This window comes from Tachypleus tridentatus, chromosome 1 (genome assembly GCF_004210375.1).
Source record: "Tachypleus tridentatus isolate NWPU-2018 chromosome 1, ASM421037v1, whole genome shotgun sequence".
Lineage (NCBI taxonomy): Eukaryota > Metazoa > Arthropoda > Merostomata > Xiphosura > Limulidae > Tachypleus > Tachypleus tridentatus.
Window position 1 is genome coordinate 10,620,285 of NC_134825.1, and position 21,201 is coordinate 10,641,485.

Here is a 21,201-nt window from a genome sequence, read left to right on the forward strand (position 1 = left end):
TTCCTCTGTTGTCAGTTCGTTCTGTATTTTATCTGTGTACCAACTATTCCTAATACTGTTGTCAATACGTCACTTACTATATCTCTGTAACAACTAATCCTTCTAATGTTGTCAATACATCCTGTATTTCTGTGTACGAACTAGTCCTTCTACTCTTGTCAGTACGTCCTGTACTTTATGAGTGTAGCATCTAGTCCTTCTACTGCTGTCGGTACGTCCTCAATTTATCTATGCAGGAACTAGTCCTTCTACTGTTGTCGGTACGTCCTCAATTTATCTATGTAGGAACTAGTCCTTCTACTGTTGTCGGTACGTCCTTTTCTTTATCTGTGTAACATCCAAGTATTCTTCGTTGTCAACATATTTAATAGAGCTTGTTATGAATAATTCTCAATGTCCCCCTTCAACTGATTTATTTATGAACCATGACAGTATTATTTTCATAGTGCACGGTAAATATAAATACATTATCATAACACAGGTTTATTGCTATGGCTTATATTAGTGTCGCACTCCGGAAACAGATATAAAGCTGTTAAAGTGACAGCCGTATCATGTTTAGAAACACTTTAAGTTAGGACTTGCACCTGAGGTTACTTACCAAGGTTTGATGGGAATGTCTACCATTTGACCAAGGTACTTGCAGTAACAAGTGCAGTTCTACATGAAGGGTATTTCACATGAATCTTGTCTACTTTGTCCGAACTGTTTAGTACAGCTCAAGTTAAAAATATCAGTACTTTAACTGTTTGAGAATCTAATTTTCTCAGTTAAAATGAGTTGATAATCTAATGTCACTTTCTTTGTTGTACTAATAATTCTATACGACTGAAGTAAAATTAGATATGAAACGTATTTTAAGATATGTCACCGAGAGAAATATTCTTAAGTAACCAATAATTAGCGAGTTTCCTTATTGTTCAATTTATGTTACACATCACAGGTAACATGTTTTTTTTTTTACAGGAGCGAACGAAAGTTTTTTGCCCATCATTTACACAGAACAAATGATTTATTGACTTTTGTTTAGATACAAGCGAACGCAAGAATCTACATTATTGATATTAGGACATAATCGGTTTATAGAAAAGCTGAATATGTTGGTTTTACCTGTTTCTTCAAGTCCTTGCATGCTTTCATAATATGTTGAATAGATATTTCAAGGTCTTCAGTCGGTGACAGAGAACCAGCTTGGTCCTGAAAATAGGAATAAAAAATATACTCACACACATCTGAGAGAGATAAGCACGATTACAGGAGAAAGCTGGGAGGCTATGTTTAGATAGATAGAAGGATCTAAAGCGATAAACAGCCAAATAATGAAATAAATGGACAAAAAGATAAAGGGACAAATAGACAAGAAAACGAAACAGACAAGCTTGTGAAACAATAGTTGAATAATGCTTAGTGTGCGAATTTACAAACTAAAATATTTGCATCACAACACAGTCTTGCAAATAAATCGAGTCACAAAATGTATTCCTGCCACAAGTTTTTCTTTGTTGTTTAAAATCTGTCAAACTCTAGTTCTTTAAACATAAATTATTTGATATTTTATAGAAAATTATTTGAAATGCTGATTGCCTCCAGTTCAAGTAAAGTCCAAACGTGCAAACACCACTCAAACAGTTTCTACTATATTTGTGCAAAATATATTACAGTTTCACGAGGCAAAAGCATCACACGCGCGGGAAAGGTAGCTTACTATCATTATGTAACACTGGTGACAAAGAAAATCATTTGGTTCTATATGTGGATTGTACAGTTTGCACAACTGGCTTAACACAGTGGCTGAATAAGTACAGAGAAAATTGTTATTTTTGTATGACTAATCTTTTGGACATTTGGCAAAACTGAACAATTCATTAAATATCCAATATCTCATATGAATTGTCTTATGGACTTATCTTCTGAAGAAGACAAGTAATCATCTTCATCTAGTAATTCTATTCTTGTCACACCTCAACGTAAACTTCCTCATCTGATCACACAGTAAGAAGTAAATGATCTGGTTCTTGACTTGTCTCTATCAAAACAACATGGAGAACTTCTTGGTTCTCGTTTACAGTGAAGGTATTTATCTGGTTCTTGACTTGTCTCTATCAAAACAACATGAGGAACTTCTTGGTTCTCGTTTACAGTAAAGGTATTTATCTGGTTCTTGACTTGTCTCTATCAAAACAACATGGGGAACTTCTTGGTTCTCATTTACAGTGAAGGTATTTATCTGGTTCTTGACTTGTCTCTATCAAAACAACATGAGGAACTTTTTGGTTCTCATTTACAGTGAAGGTATTTATCTGGTTCTTGACTTGTCTCTATCAAAACAACATGGGGAACTTCTTGGTTCTCATTTACAGTGAAGGTACAGTTAACTTTAAAGCTGTACAACAGGAACTAAGCCATTGGTTCATCCTACTCATGCTGTGAATATGAAAGAAACTTATCAAACTATGCACACTATGCTTGATGCCGTCACATATTATCACCAGAGATAGAAATTAAAGGTTTTTTTATAAGTTTTTGCACCCTTGATAGGTCTACATATTGTAAGTAGCAAAGATTGTTGTTTTTCGTATCTCTGGAACAGCCGAATGAGAAAAATCGTTTTGAAAAGGAACGGGCAGTGAGAGAAAATTAGATAGGAGGACAAACTAAAATAGTAATGGATTCATATATGTATCAGATAAGTTTTAAGGGACAAACTAATATAGCAATGGATTCATATATGTATCAGACAACTTTCCAAGGACAAACTAATATAGTAATGGATTCATATATGTATCAGACAAGTTTTAAGGACAAACTAATATAGTAATGGATTCATATATGTATCAGACATGGTTTAAAGGACAAACTAATATAGTAATGGATTCATATATGTATCAGACAAGTTTTAAAAAAGGACAAACTAATGTAGTAATGGATTCATATATGTATCAGACAAGTTTTAAAGAAGGACAAACTAATATAGTAATGGATTCATATATGTATCAGACAAGATTTAAAAAAGGACAAACTAATATAGTAATGGATTCATATATGTATCAGACAAGTTTTAATGAAGGCCCAACTAATATAGTAATGGATTCATATATGTATCAGACAAGTTTTAAAGAAGGACAAACTATATATAGTAATGGATATATATATGTATCAGAGAAGTTTTAAAGGACAAACTAATATAGTAATGGATTCACATATGTATCAAACAAGTTTTAAAGAAGCTTTGAAGTAAGATCAAAACAGATATTTTAATTGGGTTATAGTGCAGAGAGATGATAACTCTGATGCAATATTCAATCAGAAAACTTGTACGGAACTCACTCTCAACTGGTTATCAAATAGTTCTTACACAATCACAAATATGAAACTATGGTGTCATGTTTGATGACATGCTCGAGAACTGCACGAAAAGGTGGTCTGGAATCTCACAAAAGATGTATTTTTTACAATACTACTTAGGCTTCTTCCAATATGATATGAAGAATAATTGAATCCTGCGATGATGGGAGATTACTGTTGGTTTTTACAGCATAAAATTGAGAACATGTACAAAAGGCGCAACACGTCAAGGAAATATTTTGAAAAACAAAATACTATGAAGAACTTCTAAACATAAGTATATAATATTATTATTCTCGTTGCTTTTTAAAACCCTATCGCTATAATTTAGTGTCTTTGGACTTTCTTAAATGCATTTTTCAATCAATAAATAAAGCTGTCAAATAAAAAGTTATTTTCACGATGCATAATAATATTTTGAATAAATCTCTGAAAACTCGAAAACTATAAATCACCAATAATAATTTTCAATGTAATTTTGTGAAACTATTCTCAAATTATTCACAAAAAAGTTTAATTTTTTCCACCATTAAATAAAATGTATTTGTTACAATGAGATTAGTAATTCTATATAAGCAGATAGTTGATACCCTAAATTATCCAGAGTTTTTGTGCTCTGACTTGTTAAAGGGATTAATTTCGATATTAATTCAGTTACTTAGTAGCGTTTACACTAAAGACAGTTAATACTTTAACAGTTTTAGAGCACGGGCAATCTAAGTTATTTAAAATACAAATTAAAGACTTATCTAGAGGATTAGTAATAGTACTACGAGAAGAAAAGGCTTAGAGTATTGTAAAGAATTAACCAAATGAATTCATATTGTGAGTCGTAGTAATGAAGAGAAAGCTTTTAGAACTTTAGACTCTCGGTAGTGTTGATGAACAGAACTGGTTTCAAACCCACTAGAAAACAGTGTGGCTACTATAAACTACCAGAATATTACCATGTGAATAGTTTGTTTGTTTGTTTAAATTTCGCACAAAGCTACTCGAGGGCTATCTGTGCTAGCCGTCCCTAATTTAGTAGTGTAAGACTAGAGGGAAGGCAGCTAGTCATCACTACCCACCTCCAACTCTTGGGCTACTCTTTTACCAACGAATTGTGGGATTGACCGTTACTTTGTAACGCCCCCACGACTGAGAGGGCGAGCATGTTTGGCGCGACGGGGATGCGAACCCGCGACCTTCAGATTACGAGTCGCACGCCTTAACACGCTTGGCCATGCCGAGCCATGTAAATAGTGGTTCAGATTATTATGACAATTAGTTAAATGTATTTTGGGGCCGTAATATCAGGGTCGCGGGTTCGAATCCTCATCATACCAGACATGCTCGCTCTTTCAGCCGTGGAAGCGTTACAATGGTACAGTCAATCCTACTATTCTTTGGTAAAAAGTACCCCATGAGTTGGCGGTGGGTGGTGATGACTAGCTGTTTTCTTTCTATTCTTACACTGTTAAATTAAGGACGGCTAGCGCAGATAACCTTGGGTAGCTTTGCGCGAAATTCAAACAAAATATAATTTTTACTTCTTTGTATTTGCAAACGATGAATTGAAAATAACGGAAATAGTCCGACTGTACCTGTATTCAATATACATATTAGATAGTGAAAAGTAAAATATTTAATGATATTGTTTAGTTTTACAATATAAAACATTAACAATAATGAAAACGTTATCTTAATATCTCAATAATTAAAGAAACCAGAAGTGTAAAACCACTTGCAGTGTTATTACATGTACTATTAATGATGTATAACAGCAATTATCAACACGTGATGAAATAATAATCAGTGATGTCGAGAAACCCACTTGTTGAGAAATATATATATGTAAAAAATATGTAGGTTCACAAAGAAAGAAAGAGGTAATTGACTGAAAGCTAACCACATGTTTGAACCTGACGATGACCGAAGAAGGTCGAAACGTTGTTCGCTCTTCTATGTAAAATATTTTCTCAACCCAAACGAGCCGTTTTTACATATAAAAATTACCAACACAAATCTTATAAAAGTACGTCAAGAATCAACACGTACCGTTACCGAGGTCTGACAACAATCATGAACACGAAACTTACTAAAGTAGGACAACAATCATTGCGTACTGTTACTAAGATGTAACAACAATCATGAACACGACCCTTACTAAAGTACATCAACACGACCCTTACTAAAGTACATCAACACGACCCTTACTAAAGTACATCAACACGACCCTTACTAAAGTACATCAACACGACCCTTACTAAAGTACATCAACACGAGCCTTACTAAACACGTACCATTTCAACTCCTATCTTCAGCAAGTGATTTACTTCAACTTTAGTTCGTTCACGCAGAATAAGAATATTTTCTCTGTGTTCGTGGGAAGTGTAGGCCGAATCCGTGAAATCCTGAGTTCGCTCCATAACAGCTTCTAAGGCACTTAACAGTTGTTCCCTGAAGGCAGGCACGGCGAACGTTTTATTAATTCTTTCTAACAATTCCTGAAAAACATAACAACAAAAAAAACAACAACAACACTTCTACGTGTGATATAAGTCTTTAATAAATTCTAGTGCTGTTAGTGCTGGAAATTGTTAGTGGTATATAAAAATTAAATCTGTTCTTCTTTTGGAAGAAATGTGCAAAATAAATATTTTCCGATTAAGATAAACTTTTTCTCGACAGAACACTGATATTAAAATGACAGAAAATCGACTTGCCTCAAATTTCTTCATGGCGTTGTGTACTGTAAAATATTGTTCGAGCTCTTTAAGTTGCCAGACCGAAGTATTGGAACGTTTGATTTGTTTGCTGGTATTACTTCCATTTCTCTTCGGAGTAGTATTTCCCCGATAGGTGGCTACCAAATCTGGAATGACTCCATCTTTAATAACACAGTGAATCAGGTCTATAGCTCTTCTCATCTGTAAAAACACCGTGTCACGATTCTCACGTACCGTTTCACAGTCAGGATGGCGTAGACATGCCTACAAAAAAAAAGACAAATAATCTGCCTTTTATCCTGACTTTAAATTAATTCACGAAACCTTTCGAGCTTTCACTAACACTGCAGACTTCATATAATTTTGTTTTCTTTCTGTACTTACACTCATTTAAAATATTGGAACCTTTTTAAATCTTCTGAAGTTAATTTGTTGACTTGAGAGCCTCTCTAAAGATTTTGGTGTCAAATACAAGAGTCTAATATATTTCCCATAACGTATCTTGCCCATAAGTGATAACGAATGACACTGATAAAAGGCACGAGGAGTTTCAAACTCTGCTTATATCTTCTGTGTTTGGAACAGACAAGGTGAATAATCAATAAGTTTGAATTCATCCCACAGTTAATATCTTTCAGGTCATAAAAACCTTCTCTACTCGTTTTATCAACTGCTCCATAAACTAGAAGCTCAAGAAAGATTATTGGATAATTGGAATTGAACGAAATTGTGAGAATTCATTTTGATTATTTATATGTTTATAAAAACACAGTTCTCTCTCCTACGAACATGGAAGACACATTTTAACTCATTGATAAACTTAAGGTTATTGTGAATTTGGTCTCATAATCACCACGCTTTAAAAGTAATTTGAAAACAAGCAAAATGATGACGTTCGTTTCGCATTTGTGTTAAAGTGTCGTTATGTATTCTTATAAATCAAATGCCCCCCCTAATTAAACAGTATTTTGGGGACAGTTATTAAAGATGTTTGGGTCTTAATTATCTTTAGTCCATTTCAGGATTGGTTAACAAAACTGTAAAGTATACTTAAAATCAATATCTTTTCATCCCACGGTGGCTCACCGAAAACATTCAGGCATTGTTAACACGTAGGGCTCAACCGAAACGACGAAACAAATAAATATTCTTCTTTGTCTCAATGATCCGTTGCGGTTATGTCCAGTTTAAGTTTGAATGAGAGTGTAAGTTATGACCCAAGAAACCAATCGAGAGAAGGAAAATAAAACTAAAGTAACTAAAAGAACACCAACTGGTTACTATTTTACGGTTCGCCTGTTCATTATAAGCATGTTTCAATCATTCGTCTTTCTGTCTGTGTAATAAAAACGTTAATGGACGTTCGTTATTAGAAACGAACAAAATGGCCGTAGTTGGTAAAAGCAAAACCACCCGATTCCATTTTAGCGAACTAAAACACTTTATAATTCGTGATTACGAAACACCTTGTTGTTAACCTGAATATGACCTAAGAAGGTCGTTGTTCTGTACTTACTTTTAATTAAAGTTTTAATAGCCGTCTTGATTATACATGTTCCAAGTCTTTCAGTCTGTGAGTTTCTTTCATTTACAAACTAATCTTGCTTTAAACTGTTTATTACAAGAACGATCAGAGCATTTTACCTGATGATATCGATACACGAGAAATCTGGAAGAAAATATATAACGTCAAGTCAGAATACAGCTCTTTCGTATCTACTTTTGAAGTCAGAGCTAGACAGTAATATTAATAATAAAAATACAGAAATATCAACCATGAAAAGAGGAATATATACCAATACGTTCATGATGGCTTGAATAACATTACGGTGGTGTAGCTAAAACATGAAGAATTTCTATATAGCATAAATGTTGTCTGAGAGAAGTATAAATCCAAGCAATCAATAGTGCGTTGCCATGGAAACATTAGGTAATACATAGTTCTTCGCTCGTGTATCTCTTCTCTCCAATTATATATACGTGTGCCTCTCCACAAATGACATTCAACACCCGACTTCTCCGCAAGGCATACAGTTCCACGTTTAAACCGTTATGTTATGTAATATACATAGAACCTGTCTCGATTTATTAATAATCAAAGAACAACGTGAAATAGACTAGTGTCGTCTCAAAACAACGTGAAATAGACTATTGTCGTCTTGAAACAACATGAAATAAACTAGTGTCGTTTTAAAACAACGTGAAATAAACTAGTGTCGTTTTAAAACAACGTGAAATAGACTAGTGTCGTCTCAAAACAACGTTTAATTAACTAGTGTCGTCTCAAAACAACGTGAAATAGACTAGTGTCGTCTCAAAACAACGTGAAATAGACTAGTGTCGTCTCAAAACAACGTGAAATAAACTAGTGTCGTTTTAAAACAACGTGAAATAGACTAGTGTCGTCTCAAAACAACGTGAAATAGACTAGTGTCGTCTCAAAACAACGTGAAATAAACTAGTGTCGTTTTAAAACAACGTGAAATAAACTAGTGTCGTTTTAAAACAACGTGAAATAGACTAGTGTCGTCTCAAAACAACGTGAAATAGACTAGTGTCGTCTCAAAACAACGTTTAATTAACTAGTGTCGTCTCAAAACAAGGTGAAATAGACTAGTGTCGTCTCAAAACAACGTGAAATAGACTAGTGTCGTCTCAAAACTTAGACCATTGATGTAATTTTTGTTATTGTTTTTAATAATTATACCAAAACTCCTGCGTAACCATAGGGCAAAAAGTATTGATAAAGTGTTTACATCAACACTGTTTATCACTTCTTATCCTTCTAATCCAATATATATTTAAAAGTACCAGAAAACTAAGAGAGAAGTTCGATCCCCAATGTTGCTATGTTTTAAAACAACTGAATAAACAAGCTTCGACGAGTTGAACTTGTGTTCGCTTTGAAAGAAAATTTTCTGATTACAATTTTTTTTATTTCTTTTCTTTTAAAACGATAAATGAAACCCTAACTTATATTTTATATTGAATCTCTTTACCGAAGTTTTATTAAATCAACTCCTTGTAACTACGTTCGATAAACATGAAATCTCTCAAAGGTTCAAAAATAAGGTTATTTCAACATAATGCATGCATTTGTTTTTTTCCTTTACTAAGTTTATCATTCAAAAACTCTTAAAGATAAACAACTTATTTGAAATTTAAAGAATCAGGTGTGGCCCAAGGGTTAGTCTACCGAACCACGAACGTAGATCCAAAATCCGAGTTGTTTCGAATTTTGTGTTCATGGGTGTGTTATAAGAGTAATGATCAAAACTCACTATATGATTAGACCAGCCCAGAGGTTGGCCGTGGATGATCAATACTCACTATATGGTTAGACCACCCCAGAGGTTGGCCATGGATGATCAAAACTCACTATATGATTAGACCAGCCCAGAGGTTGGCCATGGATGATCAAAACTCACTATATGGTTAGACCAGCCCAGAGGTTGGCCATGGATGATCAAAACTCACTATATGATTAGATCAGCCCAGAGGTTGGCAATAGATGTTATTAAGTAAATACCTTTCTCTCAAGGCTATCAAGTTTGGAAACAGCCAGCCGTCGTTTAGTAGGGTTATGCAAATACCCGAAAGAAACAAACAACAAGAAATTCAGTAGTTTTATAAAAACGGTAAATAAAAGCCAAACAGTTTAAGATATACTAGACTTAACTGTAACAACATAAACCGTTATTTCACAAAAATCTGTTTTATGTCAGTTTTTGACTAGCTAACCGCTTGACCAAACCCAGTATTTACCTACATAGTAAGACAGAGTGAGATGATCAGATTTCACTCTTCACGTGTCACTCACGTGTCTTCCACGTGCACTGAAAGAGTACTTCATTCATTTTCAATTAAATAACAAAGAGTCCATATAAATCCATGTGTAACATCAATAACTTCGCAAAATACCTTTTTTAAAAATAGAGCTAAAATACATTTCAAATTAATATAAAAATGTATTTTTACAGTAACACAGAATATTTATGAATAATAAATTAAGGTCATATTTTCCTACCTTAGCTGATGTTAGTAACATTGTTGTTGACCGCAGTAAAATTTGTCTTGCTACCTTCATCTGGGAACGTCGTCGTTCATCTCTCACATCCTGAAAATGATATAAACTCCAAAATGTAACTGGAAACAACAGATATACTAGGATGATAATAGGATGCGACGCTTATAAGGAACCAGAGACAATGGAAAACGATGATCATCTCTCAAAATATTGTTGTTTATTGTATGAACTTTATTTGAATTAAATATTTCTAATGAAACAACCTGATATATAAAGACTTCAAATAGACGTTCGCAATGCCCTTTTAAAATAAACGTCCGGAAGATCTCAAGAGATGTCTTTCGGTTAACAAGTTCCAGTCCCTCAATGGCGCAACGGTATGTCTGCATAGTTACAACAATAGAAATTGTTTTCAATACTCATGGTGGGCAAAGTACAGATAGTATGTTCTGTAGCTTTGTATTTAGCTAATAAACAATAAGTTTAAAGTAATAGCAATAGTATGTTATTGTATAAATAGAAGAAACTAAAGTAATATTTTAAAGTAAGGTAGTGATTGTTGTTTATTTGTAGAATTGCTGTAAGATGTATTCAAAACAAATGATGTAATAAAACGTACTCAAAGTAGTAAAGCTATACTAGTTGGAAAGATTTTAAATCGATTTGCAATCCATAGCTGGTTGACCTCGTGATACATAGAGCTAATTGAAACAGTCTAAATTTTTCTACCAAAGTGGAGGTTGAAAATCGTTTTAAAATATATACAATTAGTATCACTTCACTTGTTGGCGTACTTTTGATTGCGGCATTTATTTCACGGTCCGGCATGGCCAAGTGGGTTAAGGCGTTCGACTCGTAATCCGAGGGTCGTGGGTTCGCATCCCCCTCGCGCCAAACATACTCGTCCTTTCAGCCGTGGGAACGTTATATTATGCAGGTCAATCCCACTATTCGTTGATAAAAGAGCAGCCCAAGAGTTAGCGGTGGGTGGTGATGACTATCTGTCTTTCGTCTAGTCTTACACTGCTAAATTAGGGACAGCTAGCGCAGATAGCCCTCGTGTAGTTTTGGACGAAATTAAAGAAAAGAACAATTTATTTTATTTCGGATACTTCTTATAGCAATCCCACCAACAATCAATGATCCGTTAAATTTTTAACACTGTTTAAAGTGTTAGACAAGATAATATTTTGTCAATTTTTTTTTTCAATTTTTGGGGATAATTCTTGTATGCTATTACAAAATGTATATTTTCACTCTTTTGTAATGATTTACTAATTCCTGTTGACAAATGAATGAACTCGGGTGAGAATACTTATTTTTTAGAATTTCTATATACCAAGAACATGTCATAGGGTTGAATGAACATACTGATCATATTTAGGGTCATAGTATTCCATGCAGTAACTTATCTATATAGAAAGAAGCTAACAAGGATCTAACATATGATATTGACGTATTCTAGAAGAAATCAGATGACATTATGTAACAAAATGTTTACTTTTTCTTGTTCCTGCGCAGAAAGTGTTATTTTCCAATTGCTTATGCCTAAAGTAAATGGAAAAGACCTATTTTTCTCTTCAAACTTTGCTTTTGTGACTTGGGAACGTATAACAAAAATGGGAGACTATATTTGGTGGCTGATACGAGAAAGTGATTTACATTACAGTCGCAAATCTCGAGAAACTTTTAAACATTTTTGTATAACTTTAGTATAAATACATGTAAATCTTGATTCATATGTCATTTTATTTAAACCTTATGTAAATTAAAATGTGCAAATTTGCCTGTTTTAGAAAATAGAAAATAGATTAATTTCTAAATTTCATTATCAGGTCATAAAACAAAGTTTGAAGGGAGTAATGGTCATTTTCTGTACTTTTACAACATAAGCAATTAAGAAATAACACATGCTATCCAGGAACAAAATTTCTTACATTTTGTTTGTTTAGAACTAAACATAAAGCTACACAATGGGCTATTTGTTCTCTCCCCACCACGGGTATCGAAACTCGGTTTTTAGTGTATAAGTCCGCAGATATACCACTGTGTCACTAGGGGGGATTTGTTACATAGTGCAATCAACATCCGTAAATAAACCTTCAACACGACCCAACAGGCGTAGAGATCTGACAGTAGAACAGTGAGTTTGGATAAAAGCTTTACGTGATGCTGGTTAGACTCTGCGATAAATTTCTGCAGATGTAAAACCACAACCGTAAATTGATAAAATATAATCCTTACTTTGGCCTAGAGATTAGTGCTAAAAACTGTCAAAGTAGAGATTAAATGTTATACATTTTAATTGTGGTCTAGATCATTGTATCTTTACTATTGTAGCAGAATTCTTATATCATTTCAAAATTCATAGTTTGTTAATATTCTTACGTTTTTATTTTGCACTTGTATATAGTATATACTTTACCTTTAGAAATTGCCACGTGTCTACTCATCGATATGTAGCGCCATCTGTCGAGTTTAAAATATATTTAAATACGTACAAAATGTTTACAATTTATAAAACATTGTATATATTTATTGGCATATTAAAGGCGAACACCGACAGATCAATCATATAAGCTAGAGAAGTATTGTAGCAATAGTCGGAGCTGTCTAGGGTGTAGCCCGCTGACATGATGAGGAAGATAGGTAGTTGACGTTGTTCTTTTAGAAATTTTTGAATTCTTATAACGGAAATTTTAACGATCTTTTAAGCATATTATTAGCATATACACGGGTATTACTTCGTAACCAATACTTTGAGTGGTTGGTTTTTTCTGAGAAATTCAATAGAGTAGTTTATCAGCACGTGAATTATTTGGAATCCTTGTTGATATCTACTACTAAGTACTACCATACTTAAAAATTAAACTACACATTTAAACTTACTATTACAAATTGGTTATTTGCATCACAAACTTTATAATATGGCAAGTTCAACTCATTGTTACAGTTTCAAAGACTGTTTTCCTTTCTTTTTCCCGATAAAATCAAAATCATTTGAAATGTATTTTAACACGAACTTTAAACTTCAAGCTTCATACAAAGTTTCGTTTTATTTTTATATTGATTCACGTGTTTAATCATTTATTTTCCTCAAATATAGATATCAGTAACTACTGTTTAGAAATACCATTTTTATAACAATTTAATCAAAGAAGTCGATTCATGGAGAAAATCTTATTAAAGGAAAGAACTGTATTCTAAACTAATTTTCTAGGAAATCATTGACATATGATGGTCATTTGACTAGCCAAAGTCATCCTAAACCTACGTGCTGACTTTCAAAATAACCCAGAACAGTTTATTCTAGTCTTTTGCAAAATGTATCAATGACTACTCAGGTCTATTGTCATTCTAACTGTGTTTAAAGGCAAAGAAACCAATGACTAATCAAATAATTAATATTTATAAAGACTTAACATGTGTGATAGTATACAGAGATTGTCTTTTCTCGATACTTACTGACCGTTCTATGAACAACGACGAGAGCATTTAGATACAAGTTAGACTGAGCCAATATGTATTTTTGTTTGTTTTTAAATTTCGCGCAAAACAACTACACGAGGACTATTTGCCCTAGCGATCCCCAATTTAGCAGTGTAAGACTAGAGGGAAGGCAGCTAGTCATCACCACCCACCACCAACTCTTGGGCTACTCTTTTACCAACGAATAGTGGGATTGACCGTAACATATAACGCCCTCATGGCTGAAAGGGTGAGCATATTTGGTGTGACGGGTAAGCCAATACGAGTATAACCAGATGTAAAAGCATTTAAAAACCAATCAGGTCAGAGTACCTAGTTTAAACCTCATTAAAGTTGTAACATAAATTATTCAATTCACGCAATTTTAAGCATGTGTAAGGAGCATTCACTAATCAGTCCTTAAGGTCATTTGGAAGGCTGCTAAAGCATTCAGATCTTATTCGGGATGGTCTTAATTGTTTTAGGCCACTGATGTATATGTTTAAGTAAGTAAAATCTACTTATGTGATGTTATTTTTGCACAATAAGAAGAATTCAAAAGTCCTCTTAGAAGACGAAAGTGTTCAGAGAATGGTCAGTCCAGGTCATTCTGAGCAGTCTGGAGTCATAACAGTACTGAACATAAAACATGGACCAGGCTAACCTGAGAATAAAATATGGATTATTATAACCATAAGATAACATGTGCATCAGGATAACCTGTACATGTGTAAAAACAACAAACATTTAGAAGTCACAGAACTCTGTACTTCTGGTTGTTTAGAGATCCCTCAAGTCCATGCACGAAAGTATTCATAGATCGCTTTAGTCTAGTAAACCTCTTCATGTACTATCTGGTTGAACTTCTATAACAGTTTTAAGTAAATAATTCACGTGTCTTATCACCTTATTCTTATGTATATAACTTGCCACACATCATTACAGAGAGATGAACACGTGTATACGGAATAGCCTCTATGTTCTCAAGACGGCTGGTGTGGGTATGAAAACTTTAATTAAAATAAAGTAAAGAACAGTATTTCTAAAGAGAGTTTGCCAACGACCGTTTACCTGAAGATGATCTAAGAAGGTTGAAACGTTGTTCTTTACTTTATTATAATAAAAGGTTTAATACCCATACCAGCCGTCTTGAGAATACAAACTACATTTTCGTTAAGGTTCGGCATGGCCACGTGGTTAAAGCACTCGACTCCTAATCTGAGGGTTTCGATTCCTTATCTCACCAAACATGCTCGCCCTTTCAGCCGTGGGAGCGTTATAATGTGACGGTGAATCCCATTATTCGTTGGTAAAAGTTGGCGGTGGGTTGTGTTACACCGAAAAATCAGGGACGGCCGGCGCTGGTAGCCCTCGTGTAACATAGCGCGAAATTCAAAAACAAACTAAACCAAAACATCTCCGTCATTACATTATTGAACAAAATGAGGCTTCGTCGAAGTCTATTGAATAATTATGAAAGAAACACTTCTTTTAGTGCTACAAACCACAATGTGACACTTAAGTGAAAGTTAAACACTAAAGTTAACAGTAATTTCGATGTAGTAACGCTACATTTGTGATTCTAACAATAGCTTTCTTTAAGGTCCCAAAGTTATGTTACAAATATTCTAAAACTAACTTTCTATTTTGTGTGCGATCCTTCTTGCTGTGATTAATGGGATATTAACAATATAAAGATTCTAGAAGCTGTTAGGAGCACAATGCTGAAACCCCAGGTATTAATTTTAAGTGAAAAATATAAGTTATTTGCTTCCGGTACACATCTGTAGCAGATAAGACAATTTGTTATTATTGGTTTTCACTTACTGCTTAATACATATATAATGAGGTACACTAAAGAAAGTAAATGATTGAATAGAATAGCAGCATTATCAGATGGATTTCATTGATCTCAGAACAGGAAGACAACATTCCTTGTTTAACAATGGTGGTTTTGTGGCACCGTGCCAGCACTCTAACACAAAGCGTGTATCACATCATCCTTAACAAGTATAATGAGTGTATTAAATAATCGTTAGAAAATATTTTCTGCTGTTGAATGTTTCTTCATTTTGAATATAAACGTTAGCTTCCAATCTATAGTGAGTAGAATATTAAACAAAATAAAGAACTCACAGCGTTTTGTGTTAATTAGAAGGCTTAAGTCTGGCATTCATTTACGAAAGTTCTGATAAGTTATTTTAACTCATAAACAGCTTCGGAACTACGTTTTGTCACAGATACCCTAGATTTTAAGTAGTCCATAACCGCTCAGTTCTGTTGTTATTTTTTTGGGGGAGGGGCAGTAACTTAAAATATACGTTGTCGTTTTCCAGATATCGTACATTTTAATTTGTTTAACCTGTTGGTTAGCAAATTGATTCGTTCAGAACGGAACAAATTATAAAGTACCAACAACTGAACCTATACATCATGTGATAGTTAGCAAATCAAAGTTTCTAAAGCGACACCTGGGATAAAGATGTCAAACTAAGTAATATCTGCTCTTCTCATAAAGGAAAATGGACTTACGTGTTGCCTATCTCCCATCACAGAGGCTAGTTCAACCATTTCTGTTCCAATTAAACTGAAGGCTTTCACAAACTCGGTGAAGTTTGTGACGTTTTCCAGTCGGTTCAGACTTATCGACACCTGCGTTAAACATCAACTTAGAGAGTAACCAATAATAGTAAAGGATATATACATCAACTTAGAGAGTAACCAATAATAGTAAAGGATATATTACTAATTTACACAAACGTAAACATTACATACATTGAGGAAAATTTGACACCAAGTACCATTAATTTTGTAAAACAAAACTCTAAGAAATTCAACTACTACGTTGGAAACAAAATACAGTTGATTTGTAAAACAAAACTCTAAGAAATTCAACTACTACGTTGGAAACAAAATACAGTTGATTTGTAAAACAAAACTCTAAGAAATTCAACTACTACGTTGGAAACAAAATACAGTTGGTTTGTAAAACAAAACTCTAAGAAATTCAACTACTACGTTGGAAACAAAATACAGTTGATTTGTAAAACAAAACTCTAAGAAATTCAACTACTACGTTGGAAACAAAATACGGTTGATTTGTAAAACAAAACTCTAAGAAATTCAACTACTACGTTGGAAACAAAATACGGTTGATTTGTAAAACAAAACTCTAAGAAATTTAACTACTACGTTGGAAACAAAATACGGTTGATTTGTAAAACAAAACTCTAAGAAATTCAACTACTACGTTGGAAACAAAATACGGTTGATTTGTAAAACAAAACTCTAAGAAATTCAACTACTACGTTGGAAACAAAATACGGTTGATTTGTAAAACAAAACTCTAAGAAATTCAACTACTACGTTGGAAACAAAATACGGTTGATTTGTAAAACAAAACTCTAAGAAATTCAACTACTACGTTGGAAACAAAATACGGTTGATTTGTAAAACAAAACTCTAAGAAATTCAACTACTACGTTGGAAACAAAATACGGTTGATTTGTAAAACAAAACTCTAAGAAATTCAACTACTACGTTGGAAACAAAATACGGTTGATTTGTAAAACAAAACTCTAAGAAATTCAACTACTACGTTGGAAACAAAATACGGTTGATTTGTAAAACAAAACTCTAAGAAATTCAACTACTACGTTGGAAACAAAATACGGTTGATTTGTAAAACAAAACTCTAAGAAATTCAACTACTACGTTGGAAACAAAATACGGTTGATTTGTAAAACAAAACTCTAAGAAATTCAACTACTACGTTGGAAACAAAATACGGTTGATTTGTAAAACAAAACTCTAAGAAATTCAACTACTACGTTGGAAACAAAATACGGTTGATTTGTAAAACAAAACTCTAAGAAATTCAACTACTACGTTGGAAACAAAATACAGTTGATTTGTAAAACAAAACTCTAAGAAATTCAACTACTACGTTGGAAACAAAATACGGTTGATTTGTAAAACAAAACTCTAAGAAATTCAACTACTACGTTGGAAACAAAATACAGTTGATTTGTAAAACAAAACTCTAAGAAATTCAACTACTACGTTGGAAACAAAATACAGTTGATTTGTAAAACAAAACTCTAAGAAATTCAACTACTACGTTGGAAACAAAATACGGTTGATTTGTAAAACAAAACTCTAAGAAATTCAACTACTACGTTGGAAACAAAATACGGTTGATTTGTAAAACAAAACTCTAAGAAATTCAACTACTACGTTGGAAACAAAATACGGTTGATTTGTAAAACAAAACTCTAAGAAATTCAACTACTACGTTGGAAACAAAATACGGTTGATTTGTAAAACAAAACTCTAAGAAATTCAACTACTACGTTGGAAACAAAATACAGTTGATTTGTAAAACAAAACTCTAAGAAATTCAACTACTACGTTGGAAACAAAATACGGTTGATTTGTAAAACAAAACTCTAAGAAATTCAACTACTACGTTGGAAACAAAATACGGTTGATTTGTAAAACAAAACTCTAAGAAATTCAACTACTACGTTGGAAACAAAATACGGTTGATTTGTAAAACAAAACTCTAAGAAATTCAACTACTACGTTGGAAACAAAATACGGTTGATTTGTAAAACAAAACTCTAAGAAATTCAACTACTACGTTGGAAACAAAATACAGTTGATTTGTAAAACAAAACTCTAAGAAATTCAACTACTACGTTGGAAACAAAATACGGTTGATTTGTAAAACAAAACTCTAAGAAATTCAACTACTACGTTGGAAACAAAATACAGTTGATTTGTAAAACAAAACTCTAAGAAATTCAACTACTACGTTGGAAACAAAATACGGTTGATTTGTAAAACAAAACTCTAAGAAATTCAACTACTACGTTGGAAACAAAATACGGTTGATTTGTAAAACAAAACTCTAAGAAATTCAACTACTACGTTGGAAACAAAATACGGTTGATTTGTAAAACAAAACTCTAAGAAATTCAACTACTACGTTGGAAACAAAATACGGTTGATTTGTAAAACAAAACTCTAAGAAATTCAACTACTACGTTGGAAACAAAATACGGTTGATTTGTAAAACAAAACTCTAAGAAATTCAACTACTACGTTGGAAACAAAATACGGTTGATTTGTAAAACAAAACTCTAAGAAATTCAACTACTACGTTGGAAACAAAATACGGTTGATTTGTAAAACAAAACTCTAAGAAATTCAACTACTACGTTGGAAACAAAATACGGTTGATTTGTAAAACAAAACTCTAAGAAATTCAACTACTACGTTGGAAACAAAATACGGTTGATTTGTAAAACAAAACTCTAAGAAATTCAACTACTACGTTGGAAACAAAATACGGTTGATTTGTAAAACAAAACTCTAAGAAATTCAACTACTACGTTGGAAACAAAATACGGTTGATTTGTAAAACAAAACTCTAAGAAATTCAACTACTACGTTGGAAACAAAATACGGTTGATTTGTAAAACAAAACTCTAAGAAATTCAACTACTACGTTGGAAACAAAATACGGTTGATTTGTAAAACAAAACTCTAAGAAATTCAACTACTACGTTGGAAACAAAATACGGTTGATTTGTAAAACAAAACTCTAAGAAATTCAACTACTACGTTGGAAACAAAATACGGTTGATTTGTAAAACAAAACTCTAAGAAATTCAACTACTACGTTGGAAACAAAATACAGTTGATTTGTAAAACAAAACTCTAAGAAATTCAACTACTACGTTGGAAACAAAATACAGTTGATTTGTAAAACAAAACTCTAAGAAATTCAACTACTACGTTGGAAACAAAATACGGTTGATTTGTAAAACAAAACTCTAAGAAATTCAACTACTACGTTGGAAACAAAATACAGTTGGTTTGTAAAACAAAACTCTAAGAAATTCAACTACTACGTTGGAAACAAAATACAGTTGATTTGTAAAACAAAACTCTAAGAAATTCAACTACTACGTTGGAAACAAAATACAGTTGATTTGTAAAACAAAACTCTAAGAAATTCAACTACTACGTTGGAAACAAAATACGGTTGATTTGTAAAACAAAACTCTAAGAAATTCAACTACTACGTTGGAAACAAAATACGGTTGATTTGTAAAACAAAACTCTAAGAAATTCAACTACTACGTTGGAAACAAAATACGGTTGATTTGTAAAACAAAACTCTAAGAAATTCAACTACTACGTTGGAAACAAAATACGGTTGATTTGTAAAACAAAACTCTAAGAAATTCAACTACTACGTTGGAAACAAAATACGGTTGATTTGTAAAACAAAACTCTAAGAAATTCAACTACTACGTTGGAAACAAAATACGGTTGATTTGTAAAACAAAACTCTAAGAAATTCAACTACTACGTTGGAAACAAAATACGGTTGATTTGTAAAACAAAACTCTAAGAAATTCAACTACTACGTTGGAAACAAAATACAGTTGATTTGTAAAACAAAACTCTAAGAAATTCAACTACTACGTTGGAAACAAAATACGGTTGATTTGTAAAACAAAACTCTAAGAAATTCAACTACTACGTTGGAAACAAAATACGGTTGATTTGTAAAACAAAACTCTAAGAAATTCAACTACTACGTTGGAAACAAAATACGGTTGATTTGTAAAACAAAACTCTAAGAAATTCAACTACTACGTTGGAAACAAAATACGGTTGATTTGTAAAACAAAACTCTAAGAAATTCAACTACTACGTTGGAAACAAAATACGGTTGATTTGTAAAACAAAACTCTAAGAAATTCAACTACTACGTTGGAAACAAAATACGGTTGATTTGTAAAACAAAACTCTAAGAAATTCAACTACTACGTTGGAAACAAAATACGGTTGATTTGTAAAACAAAACTCTAAGAAATTCAACTACTACGTTGGAAACAAAATACGGTTGATTTGTAAAACAAAACTCTAAGAAATTCAACTACTACGTTGGAAACAAAATACGGTTGATTTGTAAAACAAAACTCTAAGAAATTCAACTACTACGTTGGAAACAAAATACGGTTGATTTGTAAAACAAAACTCTAAGAAATTCAACTACTACGTTGGAAACAAAATACGGTTGATTTGTAAAACAAAACTCTAAGAAATTCAACTACTACGTTGGAAACAAAATACGGTTGATTTGTAAAACAAAACTCTAAGAAATTCAACTACTACGTTGGAAACAAAATACGGTTGATTTGTAAAACAAAACTCTAAGAAATTCAACTACTACGTTGGAAACAAAATACGGTTGATTTGTAAAACAAAACTCTAAGAAATTCAACTACTACGTTGGAAACAAAATACGGTTGATTTGTAAAACAAAACTCTAAGAAATTCAACTACTACGTTGGAAACAAAATACGGTTGATTTGTAAAACAAAACTCTAAGAAATTCAACTACTACGTTGGAAACAAAATACGGTTGATTTGTAAAACAAAACTCTAAGAAATTCAACTACTACGTTGGAAACAAAATACGGTTGATTTGTAAAACAAAACTCTAAGAAATTCAACTACTACGTTGGAAACAAAATACGGTTGATTTGTAAAACAAAACTCTAAGAAATTCAACTACTACGTTGGAAACAAAATACGGTTGATTTGTAAAACAAAACTCTAAGAAATTCA

The 21,201-nt window shown here is 32.7% G+C and overlaps 1 protein-coding gene across 1 annotated transcript in view; it reads right to left on the reverse strand.

Annotated features, from left to right (window-relative positions):
- LOC143224242 (alpha-catulin-like) overlaps nt 1–21,201 on the reverse strand; it is a 111,304-nt gene that overhangs the window by 43,358 nt on the left and 46,745 nt on the right. The window contains exons 10-14 of the mRNA XM_076452681.1: nt 16,084–16,203; nt 10,084–10,173; nt 6,054–6,320; nt 5,631–5,834; nt 1,111–1,197 (exon numbers count right to left, since the gene is read on the reverse strand). Coding sequence (XP_076308796.1) covers nt 1,111–1,197; nt 5,631–5,834; nt 6,054–6,320; nt 10,084–10,173; nt 16,084–16,203 — 768 coding nt within the window. The remainder of the gene's footprint in view (nt 1–1,110; nt 1,198–5,630; nt 5,835–6,053; nt 6,321–10,083; nt 10,174–16,083; nt 16,204–21,201) is intronic.